This window comes from Drosophila subobscura, chromosome J, assembly GCF_008121235.1.
Source record: "Drosophila subobscura isolate 14011-0131.10 chromosome J, UCBerk_Dsub_1.0, whole genome shotgun sequence".
In the NCBI taxonomy this organism is placed as follows: Eukaryota; Metazoa; Arthropoda; class Insecta; order Diptera; family Drosophilidae; genus Drosophila; species Drosophila subobscura.
The window spans coordinates 17,911,576-17,930,646 of record NC_048532.1 but is presented as its reverse complement, the minus strand read 5'-3'; the positions used below and the strand labels follow the sequence as shown (position 1 = coordinate 17,930,646).

Sequence of the window (19,071 nt, the reverse complement as noted above, 5' to 3'; positions counted from 1 at the left end):
ATAGGGATTGGAGTCAAGGGAGAGATTTCCGTGCGGTTTTGGGGGACTGTTGGGACCACGATGATGCGCTACTTTGAGTGGGAAGAGAAGTACTGATAGAAGGAAAAACTATCTCTGGGAAGAAGTCACTTTTATGTGGGATAGAGAGGTGGGAGAGGAAGTCTTCCTTATGCCATAAAATTCCTTAGAATTCAGAGCTTTCTTCCAAGAGTTTGTTCCCCAATAAATATCCTCCATTGATCACCTCTTCATATAATCTTTTGCCGACGAAAGCTCCCCCATAACAGAGCCAGAATGCGCCGCCTCTTCCATGGATACCCTACACAAAGAATTAATCAAGCGAGTTACAATGACGGCGCATATTATTTTCTTCTCTTATGTCCTCCATGCCACACTTCCGTGCCATGCCTTGCCATTCTCTAATGCCACCCCTCATCTCTGTCCCCCTCCCCCCCTGCCATACTTTCGCCAATGCCGCGCAGCTTAGCGAAATTGTTTGCGAAAATACAACACAATATTCAAGAATAATGATGACATTGTTGACTCCAGTACCCGGCGAGTCATACAAAAAAATAGAAGCAAAAAAATGTCTTAGGAGGGGGAGGAGGAGGAGGTGGAGCGGCGGAAGAGCAACTGCCACGTATAACCGCAAGGACATCTTCCGCAGGATTAAACGCCCTAAACGCCCCGCTTTAGACATTGCAACGCCCCAATGGAGAAGCCAGAAAGGAGAGAAGAGAGGAGAGAGACCGGGATGGAGGCACCAACCGGATGGAGAGACATGGCGAAAAAAGCAAACACGATTACCATATTGTATGATATGAGGGCTATATCCGTGGAGAGCCGGAAACTGGCAAACAGAGAGCTTGGAAATATAAATTGAAATGAATTGAAGTTATGGCATTAGACAGTTTTTGGCAATAATCAGACGTTGATGGCCATTCGCCATTCGCCATTAGCATTTAGAATGTGTGTGCTTGGTGCTGGTGTGGTGGGGGGTGCAAAGACCCAAAATTAAAAGTATATATTTATATATTTACACTTGAGCTAAGAACTACGATTAAGGCTAAGGGAGTGGAGTGGAGTGGAGTGGAGTGTGCCCCGACTACCAGCTAAGCTCCTCGGGCAGTCCGCCGGGATACTCGCCCGTGAGGCAGGCCGTGCAGTAGCCCGCCTTGATGGGGTTCACATGGGTCTTGTTCATTTGTACGGCACGCACGAGTCCCTCCACGCTGAGGTAGGCCAGACTGTCGGCACCCACGTGATCGGCCAGCTGATCGGCGCTCAGCTTGTTGGCAATCAGCTCCTCCCGGGTGGGTATGTTGATGCCCATGTAGCAGGGATACTGCAGCGGGGGACTGGCGATGCGAATGTGCACCTCGGTGGCGCCAGCATCGCGCAGCAGCTTGATTATGGGTCCAATGGTGTTGCCCCTCACAATCGAGTCATCCACGAGCGTGATGCGTTTTCCCTCCACATTCTGTGCGAGGGCGCCGAACTTCTTGGCGACGCCCAGCTGCCGCAAGCGATTCGATGGCTGGATGAAGGTGCGTCCCACGTAGCGATTCTTGCAGAGCACCTCGCCAAAGGGCAGACCCGACTCGCGGGCATAGCCATGAGCTGCCGCTGTGCCTGATTCGGGCACGGAGCTCACCAGATCCGCATCCACCGGCGACTCGCGCGCCAATTGGCGGCCGCACTGCAGGCGGGCGGAGTAGACCATTTGGCCCTCGAACATGGAATCGCTGCGGGCAAAGTACACGTACTCGAAGATGCAGAAGGCCATGCGCTTGTAGTCGGGCCGCTCCACAATGTCCACGGTGCGGTAGCCGTTCCGCGAGAGCTCGATGATCTCTCCCGGCTCCACCTCGCGCACATACCGCGCGCCGATGGAGAGGAAGCCGCAGCTCTCGCTCGAGACCACCCAGCCCTCGGCCAGCTTGTCCTCGATGTTCGCATGTCCCGCATCCACGGGCACGATCTTGCCCAGACACAGCGGCCGATTGCCATACGAATCCCGCACCGCGTAGATCTTGTCCTTGTGCATCACCACCAGGGAGTAGGAGAGCGGGGCCAGGGTCATGAAGTGGCGAATGCGAGCGGGCCAATTGGGTCCGTCGTGCTCGGACACATCCTCGGGCGCGCAGCACAGGGACTGGGCGATCAGCTCACTGTCGCTGTGCGTGGACAGGCCAACGCCGCGCTCCAGGACCTCGCGGCGCAGGGACTCGCAGTTGACCAGCTCCCCGTTGTGGGCAATGGCCAGGGCACCGTGGGCCGTGTGCACCACAAACGGCTGACAGTTGACCACTTCCGAGGCGGCACTGGTGGAGTAGCGGGTGTGGCCGATGCCCAGGTTGCCCTTCAGCTTCCGTATGGCCTCATCGTTGAACAGATTATTGATCATGCCCATGCCCTTGTGTACGGTGAAGTTTTTGGTCAGCTTCCCCTGACTCGTGACAATGCCCGCCGACTCCTGGCCACGATGCTGCAGGGCCACCAGACCCAAGCAGATCATCTGAGCAATATCCAGCTGCAAGTTGAGGGAGAATAAACAAACGAATTTTAACGATCAATCGGGAAGGAGGAGAATAACCGATAATGTGATCCCGCTGCCCGATTGAGTGTGTTCTAGTATGTTCCTGTTATTTTCCGCGATTTGTTTACCATCAAAAGAAACAACAACACGAGCAGGAACAACAACAACAGCAGCAGAAACAACAACAACAACAACAACGATTACGATGATGATGACGATGACATCGACATCTCTCGACAACTGATTAAAACCGCAAAAAACGTGTGGCTGCGATCTCATTGACGTCATCTACAGACACCAGGCGTTGGCCATAGCCTCGTTAGAAACTCAGTTTTCAGGGCAAAATCAGTGGGGCAGAGAGAGGGGTAGGGGCAGAAGCAGTGGGTAGCAGGAGAAGGCTCACTATTGACCCACTTGCAAGTGATTTGCATACAGACAGACGTCTGAGATCTGCATATGACAGCGAAGATTGTGAGCTCTAGTGATCCATAAATCATGCATGGAATCGAAAACTAAGGTGCGGCTCGTGAAACGTTGATTATGGTTTGCATTATCAAAGGATTGTCTACGATTATCGAAACTTTTACGAGTATTACGATCCATAAACTGATTGCGATCTTTTGATGCAGATTTACGATCCTCCACAGACTACTAATTATTGCACAGCACTTTGATGCAGTATCAGATTAGAGAAAAGCAACTCTGAGTAAACACTGCTTATAAATAAAATCTCTTTGGTAGTTTTTTCACACCTGTGTTGGATAATCCCCGCAGGCAATGGCGCCAAACACGCCGCACTCGCAGGTCATGCCCGTGGCATCCACACCCTTGGCCTGCACCGATTTGTAGATCTTGTCGGGAAACATCTTTGCGGTTTGAGTCTTTACAGGCACTTCCTTTGCCACCTGACAGCAGCTTTCATCTGTCAGAAATTACACAAAATTAAACCTTTGCAACAAACATTTATAAAAGGAATTAACCGCTTACCTTTCTTCAAATTGGCACAGCAATTTCTATCATCACTTTGCGCCATTTTTGGGTTTTTATTTATAGATTTGATTTATTTGGCTTTGTTTTATTTGTACTGAGAATTGAGACACTCGATCGATGGGGAGATCACTCGGGGTTTATTCACGACTGCATTGATTGAATGCCAGTGGAATTATGAATGTTCATGTTACAGCAGCGCCTAATTAAACCTCCGTTCATCATACTTACAGATACATATACAGAGATACAGTCAGTCAGCTGATACACTTATCAGCCGTTGCAGTGATGGAAATTTGTTGCTGCTGCTGCTGGGAATGCAATCGAGGCGGCAAGAAGGAAGGCGATGCCAGAACCGCATGCCAGATACTCATTCGATACACTCGAAATGTGCCAAATTATTCTCACGTTTCGCTGATGATTCAATGACCGCTTGATGGCTGTTGTCTAGCCTTAGCAGGCTGTCCAAAATTATTAGCTTTGGGGCTTGATCACGAGTCCCTTAATCGCTATAATCGGCATCGACTGGCGGCGCTTATCAGGTGAACCCGCTGAATCGGCACATGCAATTCAAGATCAAAGTTGAAGTTCCCCCCCCCTGGAGACAGAGCGTTTCGTCTGGATCTACACTCTGTTATGTAAGTGTTTATCATCTATTATTCTATGCTTTATTTATGTTGATTATTGTCACATTTCTTATCAGCAATGGCCAAGAAGAAAATGCGTTCATTGACGCATTTTAGAAACATTTTTCCACACACCGAGTGCCGCCGAGTGCGCGAGTGTATTTCACGTAAACAATAACAGATTAATGACAGATTTTTCTTTTGCAATTTTGCAATGGGACTGGGACTGCGCGCTATCGCTACCCCCAATGGAGTGGTGCGAGGGTTGATCGATGCAAATGGATGGATCGCACGATCTTTTTTAATCACAAATTGCAGTCGCCAGCTAAATCCCTCGACTCAATCAATGTTCTAATAATAGTCTACATATATACTCTACATTATTTATAAACAACGTGTTTATTGGGCTTTGGAAAAGTTGAGAACTTGGAACTTTAGTGGGGATCAACTGATTTTTGATTAAGATTTCGATCTATTGCATCTGATGCAATCGACACGACCGCAGGCATAAGCGTCTGTTGCGGTCTGTCTATCTGATAGTCGCTCTATATAGAGCGCCCGAGTAAATGTTGAGCCGAACTGAGGCAGCCAGACAGAACACCGCCGTATTTATGATGGTATTGTATAAGATCGGAGTGGCTTAGGGTTAGGAAAGTTTTGCACTGTCCCGACGACATGTCCGACTAGACGTTGCAAATTAATTACAATTACAGTGTGAAATATTTGGGCCCTGTATGATATGGGTTTCCCTGTATAGATAACCCGCATAGATTTCTGTATTGGCGGTTTCATTACCTTTTATTATCAGGGAACTAAGCAAACAAACAACCAAAAACAGAGATAATCAGATGCGGCACAATCGGACTGGGACTGGGACTGGGACTCGCAGTCGTACTCGTAATGTGGAAATGAGAATGACTGAGCATCGCAACCAGAGTGTGTGGAGTGTGAGTATTTTCGTGGGGGTTGTCCAAGAAAAATGACCAACCGAATTGAGGAAAATCGCCGCGGCCCGAGGCGGAGATTGGGTTTGGGGTCTGCCTTGGCCAGGGACATGTGTAACCACTTGAATTTCATTTGGCGAAAAGCTTTATCGAAAATTATGCGAATGTTGGTTGACTTTTGGCAAGCGCCACCAAACAGTCGGGGAGCCGTCCAGCATCAGCTACAGCTCCACGGGAGATACCGAACTCCAGCGCCAGCAACTCCTTTTATCCACCTACCAAAACAACAAAGCAAAACAACCAGGAGAACTATAGACTTGAGGATGCCCTTGACTGGGGGAAGTAACCTTAGAAATTATGTGTACAAATAAGAGTAAAAGAGAAGGCCTTCGGTTGCGCTTTAATCTTTGTTCGATGAAAATGATTTTTGTCTAAAAAATAGTCAGATATTTGCCACATTCTTTAGGTAAAGCAAAAGCTGCCATGAACACAATACACCCACAAAGAAAAAGGGTATCTGAAAGTGGAATTCTGTTCTAACTGCTAACTGCTTAGAAGGCTGATAAAAATCCAGCACACACACCCATTCTGCCTCAACTAAACAAACAGATAATAAAGAGGAAAATGATGCTTCCACATAGGAGCAGCAGTGGAGAGGGAGGAGATGTGGTGGCATGGTAGGAGGTTTTTCGCATATGTGAGTGCCACACCCCCCGCTGATGGTGCGGCTGCCTCCTTGTTGGCGTGGCGTCCAGTATGCTGCGGATGCTCCTGGACCGTGGAGCATGGACCATGGACCACGGACCACGGACTGTCTGCCTCATGCATAATTCAGCAGAAATTCTGAATGATTATTCTTTATGGGACTGTTTATTTCTTTTGACCATTTATTTCAAGTTGGTTTCGATTCGCTCTCTCTCGCTCTCTCTCTCTTTCTATCTCTATCTGTCTTGTATTCTTTCTCTGCCGCTCTCTCTACTGTCTTTCCAACATCTCTCCCACTCTCATTTCATTATTTTTATACAGTTTCCAGTTGCTTGAGCTCGAAATGATTTTGACCAACGGTGACGCAAAAATCATCAAATGGCTCTGGACCCCTCAACCTCTGTGCGAGTGTGCGTGTGTGTGTGTGTGGTGTGTGTGTGTGTGTGGTGTGTGTGTGCGTTGTCTATTGAACCAAAAACGTTATCCCAACACCCACCCACTGCTGCAGCACCCACCACCACCACCCTGGAAGCACCCGCTCTGCTTTGTCCATCCTTTGGCCAACAACACACATGGGCCCCAACCCCGAACCCCGCCCCGTTCTGCCGCTTCTCCTTTTTTTGTTGTTTTTTTTGGCAGGAAAAGTAGCTGCGGGCTTTGGCTTTCAACGCATCATTTCATTTTATTTTATGTGCTCTGCTTCTATCCGCAAAGTGACCAAAAAAATAAATTTTATTTGTTTTCCTTCGCTGGCCGCAATTGAATAAAATGTTCTTTTAATGTCAGCCAAAGGATGGGTTGCCAATATCCGTAGATGTGTACACAATTCTATGGATAGTTATGGCAGGCAACTGGTTTGTTGGCGAGGCTTTCGAATAACTTGGAAATTACTTAATCAAACTGAAAAGAAAGTGGCAGAAGAAATGCTTGCAAAGTGCAACAGTTTCTCGCTCGAGAAGCTTAGAAGGAGCAGAACCAAGAGGCCTTCGAGCATTTTCTTCATTTATTAGCTAAGAAAACATATTGTAAAATATTATCCTTCCTGTAAGAAATTGTCCTCTTAAAATAGTTAAATTGTTCAACCTTCATTCAGTCTTTATTGCTTCGTTTGATCAGACTTTCCGTAATTCGACTCCAAAAATTAATTTGTTCATAATTTCTGCAACAAAAAACTTCCCAAAGCCTCAATGAAACTTCCTCCCATCGAACTGCATCCACAACTACACTCAATCCCCTTTTTTCTCCACTTCTTAAGCCTCTCAAAAACTTCATTCAACGATCAACTTAATCACGAATCTTTTATCTCAAAAAGCACTCCATTGCAATGCTTGCAAAAACTTTAATTAAAGACAAAAATCAAATTGCTTTTACTTGAGCAAATCGGAATTTCAATTAAAACTAATTGAAAGCCGCATCAACTTGGATTCAAGTAAACAAAACCCAAAGGACAATCCCAATCCAAGAAATATCGAGGGGACAGCTCCTTGAGCTGTGGCAACTGGCAGCCGGAGGACCACAGTTCGTTTGGGCAACGCTTTTAATTCGTTTACGTTTATTATTTATTCCAGAAAGCGAACAAAGATGGGGAAAAAACAAAGATGAAGAAATCCGCGACGTTGCGCTTAAATTTCTGTTCTGTTATTTGTCTTTTTCGGGCATTTCTTTATATACAATTTGCATTTGCCTTCAAATATATACACGAGGCTTTATTTACTATATAGCTCAAAATTTTCATTTCTGTCTTTGTTTTGCCGTCGTTACTGTTTTTTTTTTTCGTCTCTGCGCTCTGACACAAATTTGCATAACGAAGCAGCCACAACAAAGTCCCCTTCCCCCCCTGAAAAATGGGCGTGTATACCGGTGCCGGACCTGCTCTACGCCGCCAGCCTTCAAGTTTACTTAGTTGCCAATTTGAAGAACGTTGAAATTGTCCAGCGATGTGTAGCCACCACCGGCACCACGCCCCGTCGCTGAGTCTTTGCCTCTAATTAGTTTTCCAATAGGTGAGCTACAGATGTCTCCTCCACGGCTAGATCTTTAAGAACTAGACCAACACAATCTGTTTAAAGTCAACTTGTGCATTCGTAATGAGCCAGCCAACCATCATCCACTGATTGATGTGTGTCAGAGAGTCTCTCTCTCTCGCAGAGAACGTGTCCCACCATAAAATCTTAATGACTTTCAATTTGTGGCACTTTAGGCAGATACAAAACAAGAGCAGAACATGTGTAAGCCCCCACAGAAAACACCCAAAAAATAACAGCCAAAAAGGAGAAACCCCCAACAGAGGAGAGAACCTCTTCAGTTAATTAACATTTCAGTAACGTAAATTGAATTAGCAACACAAATGGTAACCGAACACCAATGGGGAGATACAGATACCGAAACAGATACAGCCACCAAAATGCTCCAGTTACGCGTGAGAATTTCAGAGCATTTCCAGACAATTTCTACACCATTCTTTGATGGAATGGATTTGGAATGGCTCTTGTGCGCATAAAATTTCAATTTTCACAAACGAAACGCAGTCCGGGGAAGACTGGGACTTGGACTGGAACTGGGACTCGCACCAGCGACACATTCCCAAGGCGAGCGAGCAGCTCAATTGCAGGCCAATAATCATAAAATTTAATAAACACATTTTCTGGTCGCCGTTAACTCTAGTCAACGTGCAGAGAGACGATGCCCAATGGTCACCCCTTGGGGCTAGGACTACCACCGCTGGCCAGCCACAGTGGGTTAATGTATGCAAAACGCATTCAAATTTTATGTATCGCCCCGCAACGATCTTTCGGACTTTTACCCCCCACTCGTGGCCACTCGTACAACATAATTCGCTCGCCATTTGGCCTGGCCCTCTGCCGCTTCATACCTGAGACTCGTTTTCTGTCTGCTGTCTCTGGTGGTGTCTCTGGTGTCTGTTCCGCTGTTATCTTCCATGGTCTATTGGGTTCTCGTGGGTTCTATCGCGGAGGGGCTTCTGTGCATGTAAATTGCATAGTTTTCGGACACTTTGGGTCAACTAATGAGGGCGACTCGTCGTCGTCAGAGTCAAAGTCGTCTGTGGCTGCTGCTCTGGCTGTGTCTGGCATGGGAAATGAGAAACTGCTGTTCCAGTTCAACTGGGTGAAGGGAGATCTGATCTAGTTTGGGCATACATTTAACTGCTCCGCTAATAGATCATCTTTTGAGGTCAGTCTCCAGTCTCCATAGATCAATCTTAAGGCAGGGCAGGGCACCGAAAATATCCATCCATATGGGTGAGCACATTTGTCTTTCTTCACTTTTGTCCACTTTACAGCCAATTGCACTTTATGAACCGCAAATCGCATCAATTATATGATGAACTCCACTCCACACCACACTCTGCTCTGCTCTTCTCTCCAGAAACTTTTCACAACTTTGCAAACAAAATCAACGCTTAAGTTCTGCCAATAAATCAAATTTGCTGCAAGCCATAAAAACGCCAAACATTAGCACAACAAAAAGGGACACCAAACCATCCCCGAAAGAAGTCGTAAATCTGGGAATCACTTGTCGCGGCGAGCAGAGTTTGCTCTTCGCCTCGGAATGGTGCATTAAATTTTACGCATTATTAGGAGACTTTCAGTCAGTCAGACGAACGGACAAGAGCCGAGCACAAGGATGGCACTAACAAAGGATAACAACGAAAAATTAGGCACATTTGCGGTTAAGAGGATAGACCAAAGCGGAGGGTTGGCTGGATGGACGGGGCACGCATCATTCCACTTCATTGGCGACTTTTCGTAACATTTGTGTGTGACGTTAATTTATACAATAATTGTGACAAGGCAGGACCACAAATGCGACTGACACTAGGCTGGCGGGGACAAACTAAGTGGAAGTCCGTGCTGCTTAGGATTTGAAGAGTAAATGCCAAGGACTTGCCGGCGCATCCTCCTTGCACTCATATGTGTCGCTTTTTTAATGGAATTTTAATGTATTTGCTGTGCTGTATTTTTTTGTTGCCTGGTATTTTCGCTTCCAACTGGACACAGTTCGGGCAAATATATTTTTATGAAATTTATTCTAAATTATATTCATACAAATGTTAAAAAGTTTCGCAGCCACATTTACATCTTCCACACACACACACACACACGCACAGAGAGCGGCACATGAATATTGAAAATGTTTTCAGCGGCACAACTTTCATTACAAAACGCATTCTCATATGGAAAAAGTTTTCGAGGCAACTCCACCCTACCCACTCGTGGAAGGAGTGTGTTAAAAGCCTGGCCCTGCATATATTAATATCCCAAAGTGTGAATGGGCATGTCCCAGGTATGAAAAATCCTAAGCACAAACCAGCAGCAGTGGGGGAAAAGAGTTTCGGGAAAAAAAATACATTAAAATTTCTCATGAAAAATGTCATCAACAAAAGTTGGAAATGCAAATAATATTTTGCAAGTTGCTTGCTGCTGAGTGCTGGTCTCACACAAAGACCCTTGCAGGACATGCAGGACAGGCCACACACATGACACATGACAGACCAACATTTGACATGCCTTTCAGACGAGACAGGACCCTGGCCCAAGCTCTCATTCCTTTCCATAGCTCACATTTTGGGAGATGTCTGTCCCGCATTAGAATGCATTTAAAAAGGCATTTATCATGCGGCATGCAGGATTTGTGGGCCACAATCATCATCAGGCAAATCCCCGCTGATCGATCATGATTGATGGCTCTCCTGCGAGCTGAAAGGAGCATACACATGAGGCGCAAGCATATTTGTATGCAATTAAAATTCAAATTGAAGAATATTTTTGGGCAAAAATGGGGAAAATATCAAACAGAAAAATATATATTCAGGGCGTGGCCCAAATGGTAGCTGGACGTGATTTCATTAGCAAACGAAATCAAGGCCTCAATGGTGCTCCACGGCAGGATGTCTGCTGTTTGCTGTTATCCTCAGCTTTATATCAGCTCTCAGCCTCTGGTTTGTCGAGCAGCAGCAGCAAGGACTGCACTCGAGTGTCGCGACGTTCGCCATTAAAACATTTGCCACGCTCACTTGCCAACATGGACAGCAGGCAGAACCGACTCCCCCAAAGAAAAGGAAGGCAGGATAAGTGCTGAGAGCTCACAAAGCAAAGGACAATTGCTATAAAGATGGCGTCTTAAGTCGAACCCCAACGGCGCATGGAAGTCATTAACTCAAGTCGAGTGCTCTTTTATCTCGCCACTTGAGCGCATCTCAGCAGCTCAGTCGCTCTGCCCCCTCGGTGATTCCTTTTGCTGTCGTTTCCAGCGCCATTTTGTTTCAGCTCTTGTTAATTTCTATACGACAATTACACGCAACTGATAAGCGAGGAAATGCGAGCAGAAGACACAGAGAAAGTTCTCTGCTCTCAGCAGGAGGCCAAATTAAAAAGCAGTGCTAGAAAAAGTTTTATGGCTCCGCCTCAGTGGAGCCGACATAAAACCAAAATTACTTACTGGCGAGCACAAATTATCAAAGATTTAGCCAGCGAGAGAGTAGTAGAAAGGGTATTATGGATGAGTCTAGCATTTTGAGAGTAGAGGAAGGAAAGGAAAGGGAAAACGAAGGAGGCAATAACTTTGGCTATGCCATTGACAAATTCTTTAAGTAATTGAAAACCCTGTACCATAAGCACCACCTTTAGCTACCTCTTTCCTATATTTGCCGTAGCTGTTGCACCTCCCTCTCCCACATCAAATATCTCCCATCTGGCATCTGCAAGTGCATCCATAAGTCGACACTTGTCCGTGCCAAATCCTCTGCCATAAGACAACTCTCTGTTATGCCATTTATCAGGCAATTAATTGCTGACTTGTCAACAAATTTGGCAAGCATTTTACGAGCGTCGCCCATAAACCACAATCGAAGCCACAACCCTCCAAGGAATTTTAGAGAAAAATCCCCCACAGACAGTAAAAATCATAATGGCAAAAGGAGAAAGGCAAAATCTATTAACTAATTAAGAGGGACAAAACGGGGGACCGATAAAATTAAATCACGCACACACACAATGGACAGGGGGCAGGGGACAGGGGGAGAACAGACAACGGACACCGGACAGCTATCAATTAAATTGGTGTAAAGGCGTTGCTCGAACAAGCGTATCAATTATTTTAATGAGTCGCATTGACCTGGGCAACGAGAGAGGGGGAGTATCGAGTATCGATGGTCACTGGCCAGTGGACACACACACATTAGAATGCACCCCTCGGGCAGGCACTGGTCAGACACGAGGGTCAGGCGATCGGGGTGTGCAATGAGGCGTTGAGGTGGTGCTTTTAGATATATGATGTGATGAGAGTCGACAGGCTGCAGTTTTAAACAATTTGAACAATTTGTTGAGCAATTTGCGGTTGCTTTTCTGGGGCACACGACAAATGAAAACAATAAATTAAATGCTGTTAGCAGCAGCAATAATGTTGGGCACATATGTGGGTGATTTAAAGAGCAATTTAGATTGGGCAAAGGAGGATGCACTCCATCAGCGATTAACTTTTAATTGCTTATTAAAACTGCAAAGGAAAAGTGTTCTTGCCGCTTTTCGAGAACGTTTTGCTTAGCATTTAGATTGAAAATTTATTGCAGCCAAAGGAAAGCATTTTGCAACAATGCAAATTTCCATGCACATAGTTTGCCGCTTTTCCTCTACCTTTTTTGGCCAAGGACCGGGCAAAACTTTAAGTTGCCGAGTCTCCCACGAGTATATAGAGAGGTTGAGCTTAAGACCTGGACAAAGGCAAACCACATAGAAATTAATGCAGTTCTATCTCGGGCTCAAACGATTTGCATAATCGCTGTCAACTCGGAGCAACACAAAGCACTGGGAAACCCAGACGAGATGGAGGAGCAGTGGTTTGAGGAGCGCTGCCACATTCATGCAATTGACACACATCATTTCACGCACTGACGCCTTTCAATAAACCAAATTTATCACACAATCTAAGCGGCAGGCAGGCAGGCAGGCAGGCAGACAGAGAGCGAGAGTCAGTCAGGGATCAGGGGAGTCGTCCACAACAATTTAAAATCCTTCAGCATATTGAGCCCAGGACACAAACAGATACAAGTGTAATCAGTCAAGCGTTTTGTCAGCCACCGAATGACATCATCATCACCCCGAATCTGCATATCAAAAAAAAAGTAAAGAGAGAAAAAAAAAAGAAAAGAGCTGGGGAAAAGCAACCCAATTTCAGCGTCGCACTCTTGCACAAAAGGGTTGCTGATTAGAGCCCCTGGTTCACGGTTACGTGAACCATGAATGAATGGCTTGGTTCTGCGGTTGTCGCTGTGGCCCATCGTTTATCAAGCCATCAGCGGCAAGGTGTGACACCCACCAGAGAGAGAGACAAGAGTTAAGCTCGCAGCCAGAACCCATTCCCAGGCATGGAAATCATCCCAACTAATTCCACAACAGGAGCCAGAGGTACGAGCCAGAGCAACGACATTTGTAAATCTCGACGCGTTCTGTTGATGTTTTTAATTAATTTTTGTTTTTCCAGGGGGTTGTGAGCCGCGGAGGGTTTTTCACTTTTTGAGGCTCTGCCTCCGTTTGTGCCTTTTTTTTGGTGGGTTGATAAACTTGTTGAGGTGTTGATTTGTGATCCGCATTAATTTGTCAATCACAAGTCGTGCGCGTTAGCTGTGGAATCTAAGATGGAAATCTACAAAATTTGAAAAATATGAATATATTAGGCAGGCTTTCATTTCATCTTTGGGCTGTACACACTCCGTGGTGTACTTTTAATTAGTAGAAAAGAATTTGCAGCCATAACTGGAGCGCTTTCAGCGGGTACCTGTAGTAATATCCAACTAATAAGGGAAACACATTGGCAGCTGCACTTGCCACAGAGCCCGGGGCCTCAATCAACATTGCACTGATTCATAAGTCTCTCATTACAACACCCAACAGCAGCAGCAGCAGCAGCACAACTCCAAGCAATGTCTCTCTGTCTCTCAATGTGTCTCCACTGCTGCTGCTGCTGGTGCTGCTGCTGGGCCCCTTGGAGATGTTTTCATCATGTGATGGCATTGTTTTTGCCATTCTGCACATTCACAAAATTGATTTCATTCACAACATGCCACGTTTGCCTCATTAAATCATCACTCAGTAACTATCAATGTTCGATTGGGTCTGCCACAGATGCTTTTGCTCCTGCCCTGCCCTGCCCATCCTGCCCCGCCAGCTCATGTAAAAATCAGTGCTCGGAGTGCTCAGCAAAAATGCAAGTTAAGGCTGAGGACAGGCAGCATACTGGACTGGACGGGGGGCAGATCAAATTAATTATGAATCAGAAAACAATGTAATTACATGAAATCCGATCGATGAACATGGGGCCACTGGCACAAACCAGAAAGCCACTCTGACAAAACCAATGCTAAAAAAATGCGAGAAAATCAACGAAAAAGGTAGAAAAAAAAGGTAGCAAATGCAATTGACATTTTTACAACGTTGTGTAGCCAAGGAACGTTGTCGTCGCAGCGTTCGGGGCCGGCCAAGCGAGAACAGCAGGGAAAGTATAGTTTCTGTTCAGTTTCAGGCACAGAAACATGACAAATATCTGTGACAATCGACTGATTGTTGTTGGGTGCTGCTCTCTCTCTCTCTCTCTCGCTCTGCTCTCAGCTGGCAACCATTGGGGATCCTCTGGCATGTGATCTCTGATGCACTGTGGAACCCGTTTGCGCACGCGTGAATGCCGCTGAGCCAGCGGGAATTGTTTGATGGCGCTAAACGGCCTGTTGGGCCTTCGAATGCTGCAGCCGCCTGACTGCTGTGCTAATAGTCAGAGATATATATCACAGCGGGAAGCGAGTGCTAGCCAAGCCAGCCCAAACGACAACCCAAACTTGGTAACATGTTCTACGAGAACTTTACCATGGGGCAGCAGGGGAAACCCAACCAAATGACAAGCAAAGCGATCCGCCTTTTCCGCATTAGATGGAAATAAAAGGTTGACTAAACAAAAAAAGGGTTTGCCGAATTTCACATTGAATGTAACAGCGTTAAATTTGATATTGCCAAAAAAAAGTTCGGGCATATTTAATGGGGATGCCAAATAATGCTCTGAAAGTGAATGATTTTTTGTAGTTTTTGGTTTGCAGAATGAGGAAAGAACTCAGCATTGATGATAGTTGTTCAGTTAGATAGAAGGAAGCTCCACTGACTTTTCCCGTTTTGAAGATTCATTCTTGTTCTTTCTCTTCATTGGAAATTTCTCTAAAAAATTGTGTTAATATTCTCAAAGAACTTTTAATTAATTCTTAAACGAATTTTAAAAATGTCAAGCTAAATAATAAACTATTTTTAAGGCATCTTTCCCCATACATTTTTTGCCAGTTTTTATCTGTATTTTTTGCACTTTGAACTGCGCATGGAAAGTTTTTCTCAGCTCCTCCTATTTTCAACGCGCGAATGGCAAAGCGCAACACACACAGCCACAGAGCAGAAAAGCTCAGGCAAAAACACATCTACAGACACACAATCGTAGGCGCCAGTCACACATACGGTGGCAGTGGCAGTTGGTTGAAGTGTGAGGGAGGGGAGCAGTGGCAAACGGAAGAGGCAGCGCAGCAGCAGCAGCTTCGACTATTTTCGTAGCATACTTTTAGGTGGTGGCTGCATCTTCGTACATGCTCGGTCTCCTCTGTGTGTTCTTGTGTGTTGCTGTGTGTGTGTGGGGCTATGTACATATATTTATTTACTCAACTGTCACTGCAGTACCACGCCCCTACGTAGCATCCACACACCCTGAATCCACAGTGCCACCTAGCACCACACCCACCCAACCTGCGCTCTTCTTACATATATTTTCAATTTGTCTGCAGCTTGAAATTGCTTTTTTGTGCATTTTGTCAAATGAATTTTCCACGTCGCTCACAGGAATTATTTGGAATTTGTTTGCAGCTGCTGGGGCTGCCTTCTCATCCTTAGACTTCCATATATTTTCGTTGATTTATACGCATTATACTACTTGGGACATGCCCGTATATATGCATACATGTATGGGTGTGCTTGTGTCACTGTATTTGTGAGCACTAAAATTCTTATCTCGTCGTCAACTAATTTTGTGATTGCATGCTGCTGCTGCTGCTGCTGCGTCTGCCAGCGAGAAGAGCAGGGAAAAATGCTCTGAATTTAAATTGGATTTTTGCGCACATTAAAATGCATTTTCCATCGTGTTAGTTATGAATGCATATGAGACGAAGGCACTACGCCCTCTTTCTCCAGAATAGGGTAACAGTGAGGGGGTTGTGGTATGGGAATAGGTAAAATCAGGAGCACCAACAGCGACTACACTAAATGTTTACGTTTCCTGAGCGTCGGGCAAACATTTAGCAATGTTTTTCCAGCATTTCGGAAATAATTGCCGACATTCCATTCCGAATGGAGCCATAAAAAACCCCACGTGACGTGACGGTTAGCCACAAAACCAACGAAAAGGCAAACAACAACAGCAACAAAAAAAGACAAAGGGAAAAAAATAAATATAAAATGTAACGAAATACTCGTTACGTGGCCAGAACATAGAACATGGCTAATTCTTGCATGACAATTTCACATTCATAACCCTTTTTGCCGGTGTGCTGTCCGCCGCTGGTCGACAATGCTGGGCCAAAGCTGCCTGCCAGTCTTCCGTCTCATAATTATGCTCTATGGAGAGAACTGTGATGGGGTGGATTAGCGCCATAAAGAGGTTGGAGAAGTGGAACATCATGTGGATAGGATTAGAGCCAGCAATGATCCTAAGTTTCGCGTAGTTATTAATCTTTAAAATCCCAAATTTTCACTTGTTTAAAACCTCCAATTTCCATTCCTCAATCTCCAGTTACTGATGTTCCCAGCAGAGTATTCCCCAGTTCATATTAACATTTCTTTTTCATTTTCCCCCAACTGTGACACGCTATTTTTTTTGTTTTTGGCTACCAGTTGTATATCATGGCATTTCCACGGCTATTTTGTAAGCCGCGATTTGCGATTGTTCATTTCCAGCGGTCTGTTAATTGTTAATTTTTATGGTCTGGCAATTGCCACAACAAGAGGAGCCAATGGGTGGCAGATACAGCAGACCGAACCGAAGCCAGCAGAAAGGAAACAAAAAATAGCTAAAAAGAAACAGACAGTGGAAATAAAGAAATTAAAGTGCCATGGCCCGAACCGACCCCCCGCTGCAGGGAAGAGGTTGCTGGTTTTGTTAGAAGAGCCTATAAAAACAATTTAGTAAGCAATAAAAATGCTGAAAATAGCTTCAAATTGAATTTCAGCCAGAGCATGCAACGTTTTTTTATCTATCGATAAAGACTAAGATACTCGAATGAGTAGAGGAAAGGCAAGGCAAGTGTGTGTGTTGATAGAGGGGAGTTGGCCAATTGCCTGCCAACACCCACGGCTCTGCTCAGGAAACATCAAAAAGCGAGGCCATTAAAGGATTCCCTTTTTTTCCCACATTCGAGGGGCAACCCTTTCACGCACTTACGCAGCTTGGGAACAAACATTGGCAGAAAGGGTGGGCTGAGATGGTTGGGTGTTTCAATTTTAAAGTAAATATTTGCCTCTAGGGTGCTTTTGATATTTATTACGTGTACCTTTTGCGGGAGCCGGGGGGCAGGTCACTGTGGTCACGCTGGTCACTCGATAGTGAGAGGACATTAGGGCCCTCGAAAGCCATTTGCAAGGCAATAAATATGGGCATTTCAAGTGGTGACTATTGCTCCTTGCTGTCAATTGTATTGCTCGTAGAACTCACCAGTTAATTCAAACAAATTGCAATTATGGGCCCAAAACCAACCCACTCCAGCAGCAGCAGCAGCAGCCCACAAACAGACAGCTGACAAATGACTGAAAGCCAAAGGCTGGTGGCTGGGGGCTGGGGGTAGACATTAAGCGATTAACTCGTTGAGTCCGAGACTGGAGCTGGCAACGGGCACCAGGGAAACGGGCGACTGGTGACTGAAGCTCTGGGAGGCTGACTTAAGGCAACTTAACATATTGTTAACGTGGGCAAACGGCATGTTTTGGACCAATCCTCAATGTCTTAAGGGGATTTCGGTGTCCTTGCCTGATGATGCGTTCCAGTCTCCCTCCGCTGTCCAATGACATGCAAATGTATGCAGATCTGCGCCTTTTGTCATGTCAACGCAAGGCAAATCGACAACCGAACCGAAAAATGTTTCTAACCAACTCAACTCGTTGTGAAACCTTTTGGTTTCTGGCCTCTGTCTGTGTCTCTTCTCTGATATTTCCTTAAATCTGCGCGCATGTTTTGTGTGGCACATATAAAAAATGCAAAATAAATGCGTAAATCTCTAACAGCGAAAGGTGCAGACCGTGGTGGGATTCGGTGGCCTAGTAAATGTGTCTGCAAAGTTTTTTTTTGCTCTCAGTTTTTTTGCAGGTGCCATCCATGTGTCTCTTGTGTGTGTTCCTTGCCCGTTTTTCAGACGAGGACAACGCAGCCGGAGCGACAGTTCATCAACTTGACTTGTGATTTCCGGTTTTCGGTTTGTATTTTTTTCGTTCACTTACTTTAAAAGCGGATTAGGCGGAGACAAACGCCCACGGTGGCATTTGCGTACATTCGCGAGTATGGGAATCGTGAAGGGCTTAGTTAGCATGTCTGAGAATCGCTGATGTGGGTTCCCTTGTGCTTTCGAGCCAAAAGAATGTCAAGGTAGAAACTCAAGTCAAGTCAATGATGTGGGGAATGCATTAAGAAAGGACGTTTGATTAATGTTTAAACAGAAAAGTTGCCAGAACTCTTTAATTCCATAGAAATTTCTTCATTTCCTTCACCCATCTCCAAGCCTTTCCTTATGGGAATTTATGGTACAAAAAATAGATTCCAACACATTGCTTTTTTGCATTTCTCTAACACATTTCCCCTTCTACTCTTTCTCTTCTTGGATGTTCAACAGCTGCCGCCGCTTGTTTGGAATTCACACATCCGCAGCAGCGTTTAGATGGCAGGCAGGCAGTCACTCCGCCCCGCCCGCCATGAGCCACCTGATCCAGCAGGCGATGTGCCAAAAAATCCCAACCACTTGAACCTGAGGCTATACCCTGACGCACACTCCCCGCTACCGTGCAAAAACAATTGCTCGAGAGTAGAAAAAATAAAGCGAAAATGTTTTAACGCTTCGACGCATAACGACAACAAACAAATCGCTTCATTTAACAATAAATAGCTGCCAGCTACGACGGACGACGCTTCCAAAAAAGCAAACACACGCAACACAGCAGTGAAAACAATCGCTGGCAGAAATGTTCAACTG

General features: G+C 45.5%; 1 protein-coding gene and 1 long non-coding RNA gene across 2 annotated transcripts; one reads left to right on the top strand and one right to left on the bottom strand.

Annotated features, from left to right (window-relative positions):
- Positions 1-1,014: 1,014 nt before the first annotated feature.
- On the bottom strand, positions 1,015-3,685 carry LOC117893971 (amidophosphoribosyltransferase). The gene is made up of 3 exons (XM_034800775.1): positions 3,527-3,685; positions 3,292-3,461; positions 1,015-2,533 (listed from the first exon to the last, which is right to left on the bottom strand). The coding sequence occupies exons 1-3, from the start codon at positions 3,570-3,572 to the stop codon at positions 1,106-1,108; spliced, it is 1,644 nt and encodes a 547-aa protein (XP_034656666.1). The 5' UTR covers positions 3,573-3,685; the 3' UTR covers positions 1,015-1,105.
- A 110-nt stretch (positions 3,686-3,795) lies between these two features.
- On the top strand, positions 3,796-19,010 carry LOC117893988. Its single transcript, XR_004648833.1, has 2 exons — positions 3,796-4,164; positions 18,715-19,010. It is a non-coding gene; the product is annotated as an uncharacterized LOC117893988 (long non-coding RNA).
- The last annotated feature ends 61 nt before the right edge of the window (positions 19,011-19,071 follow it).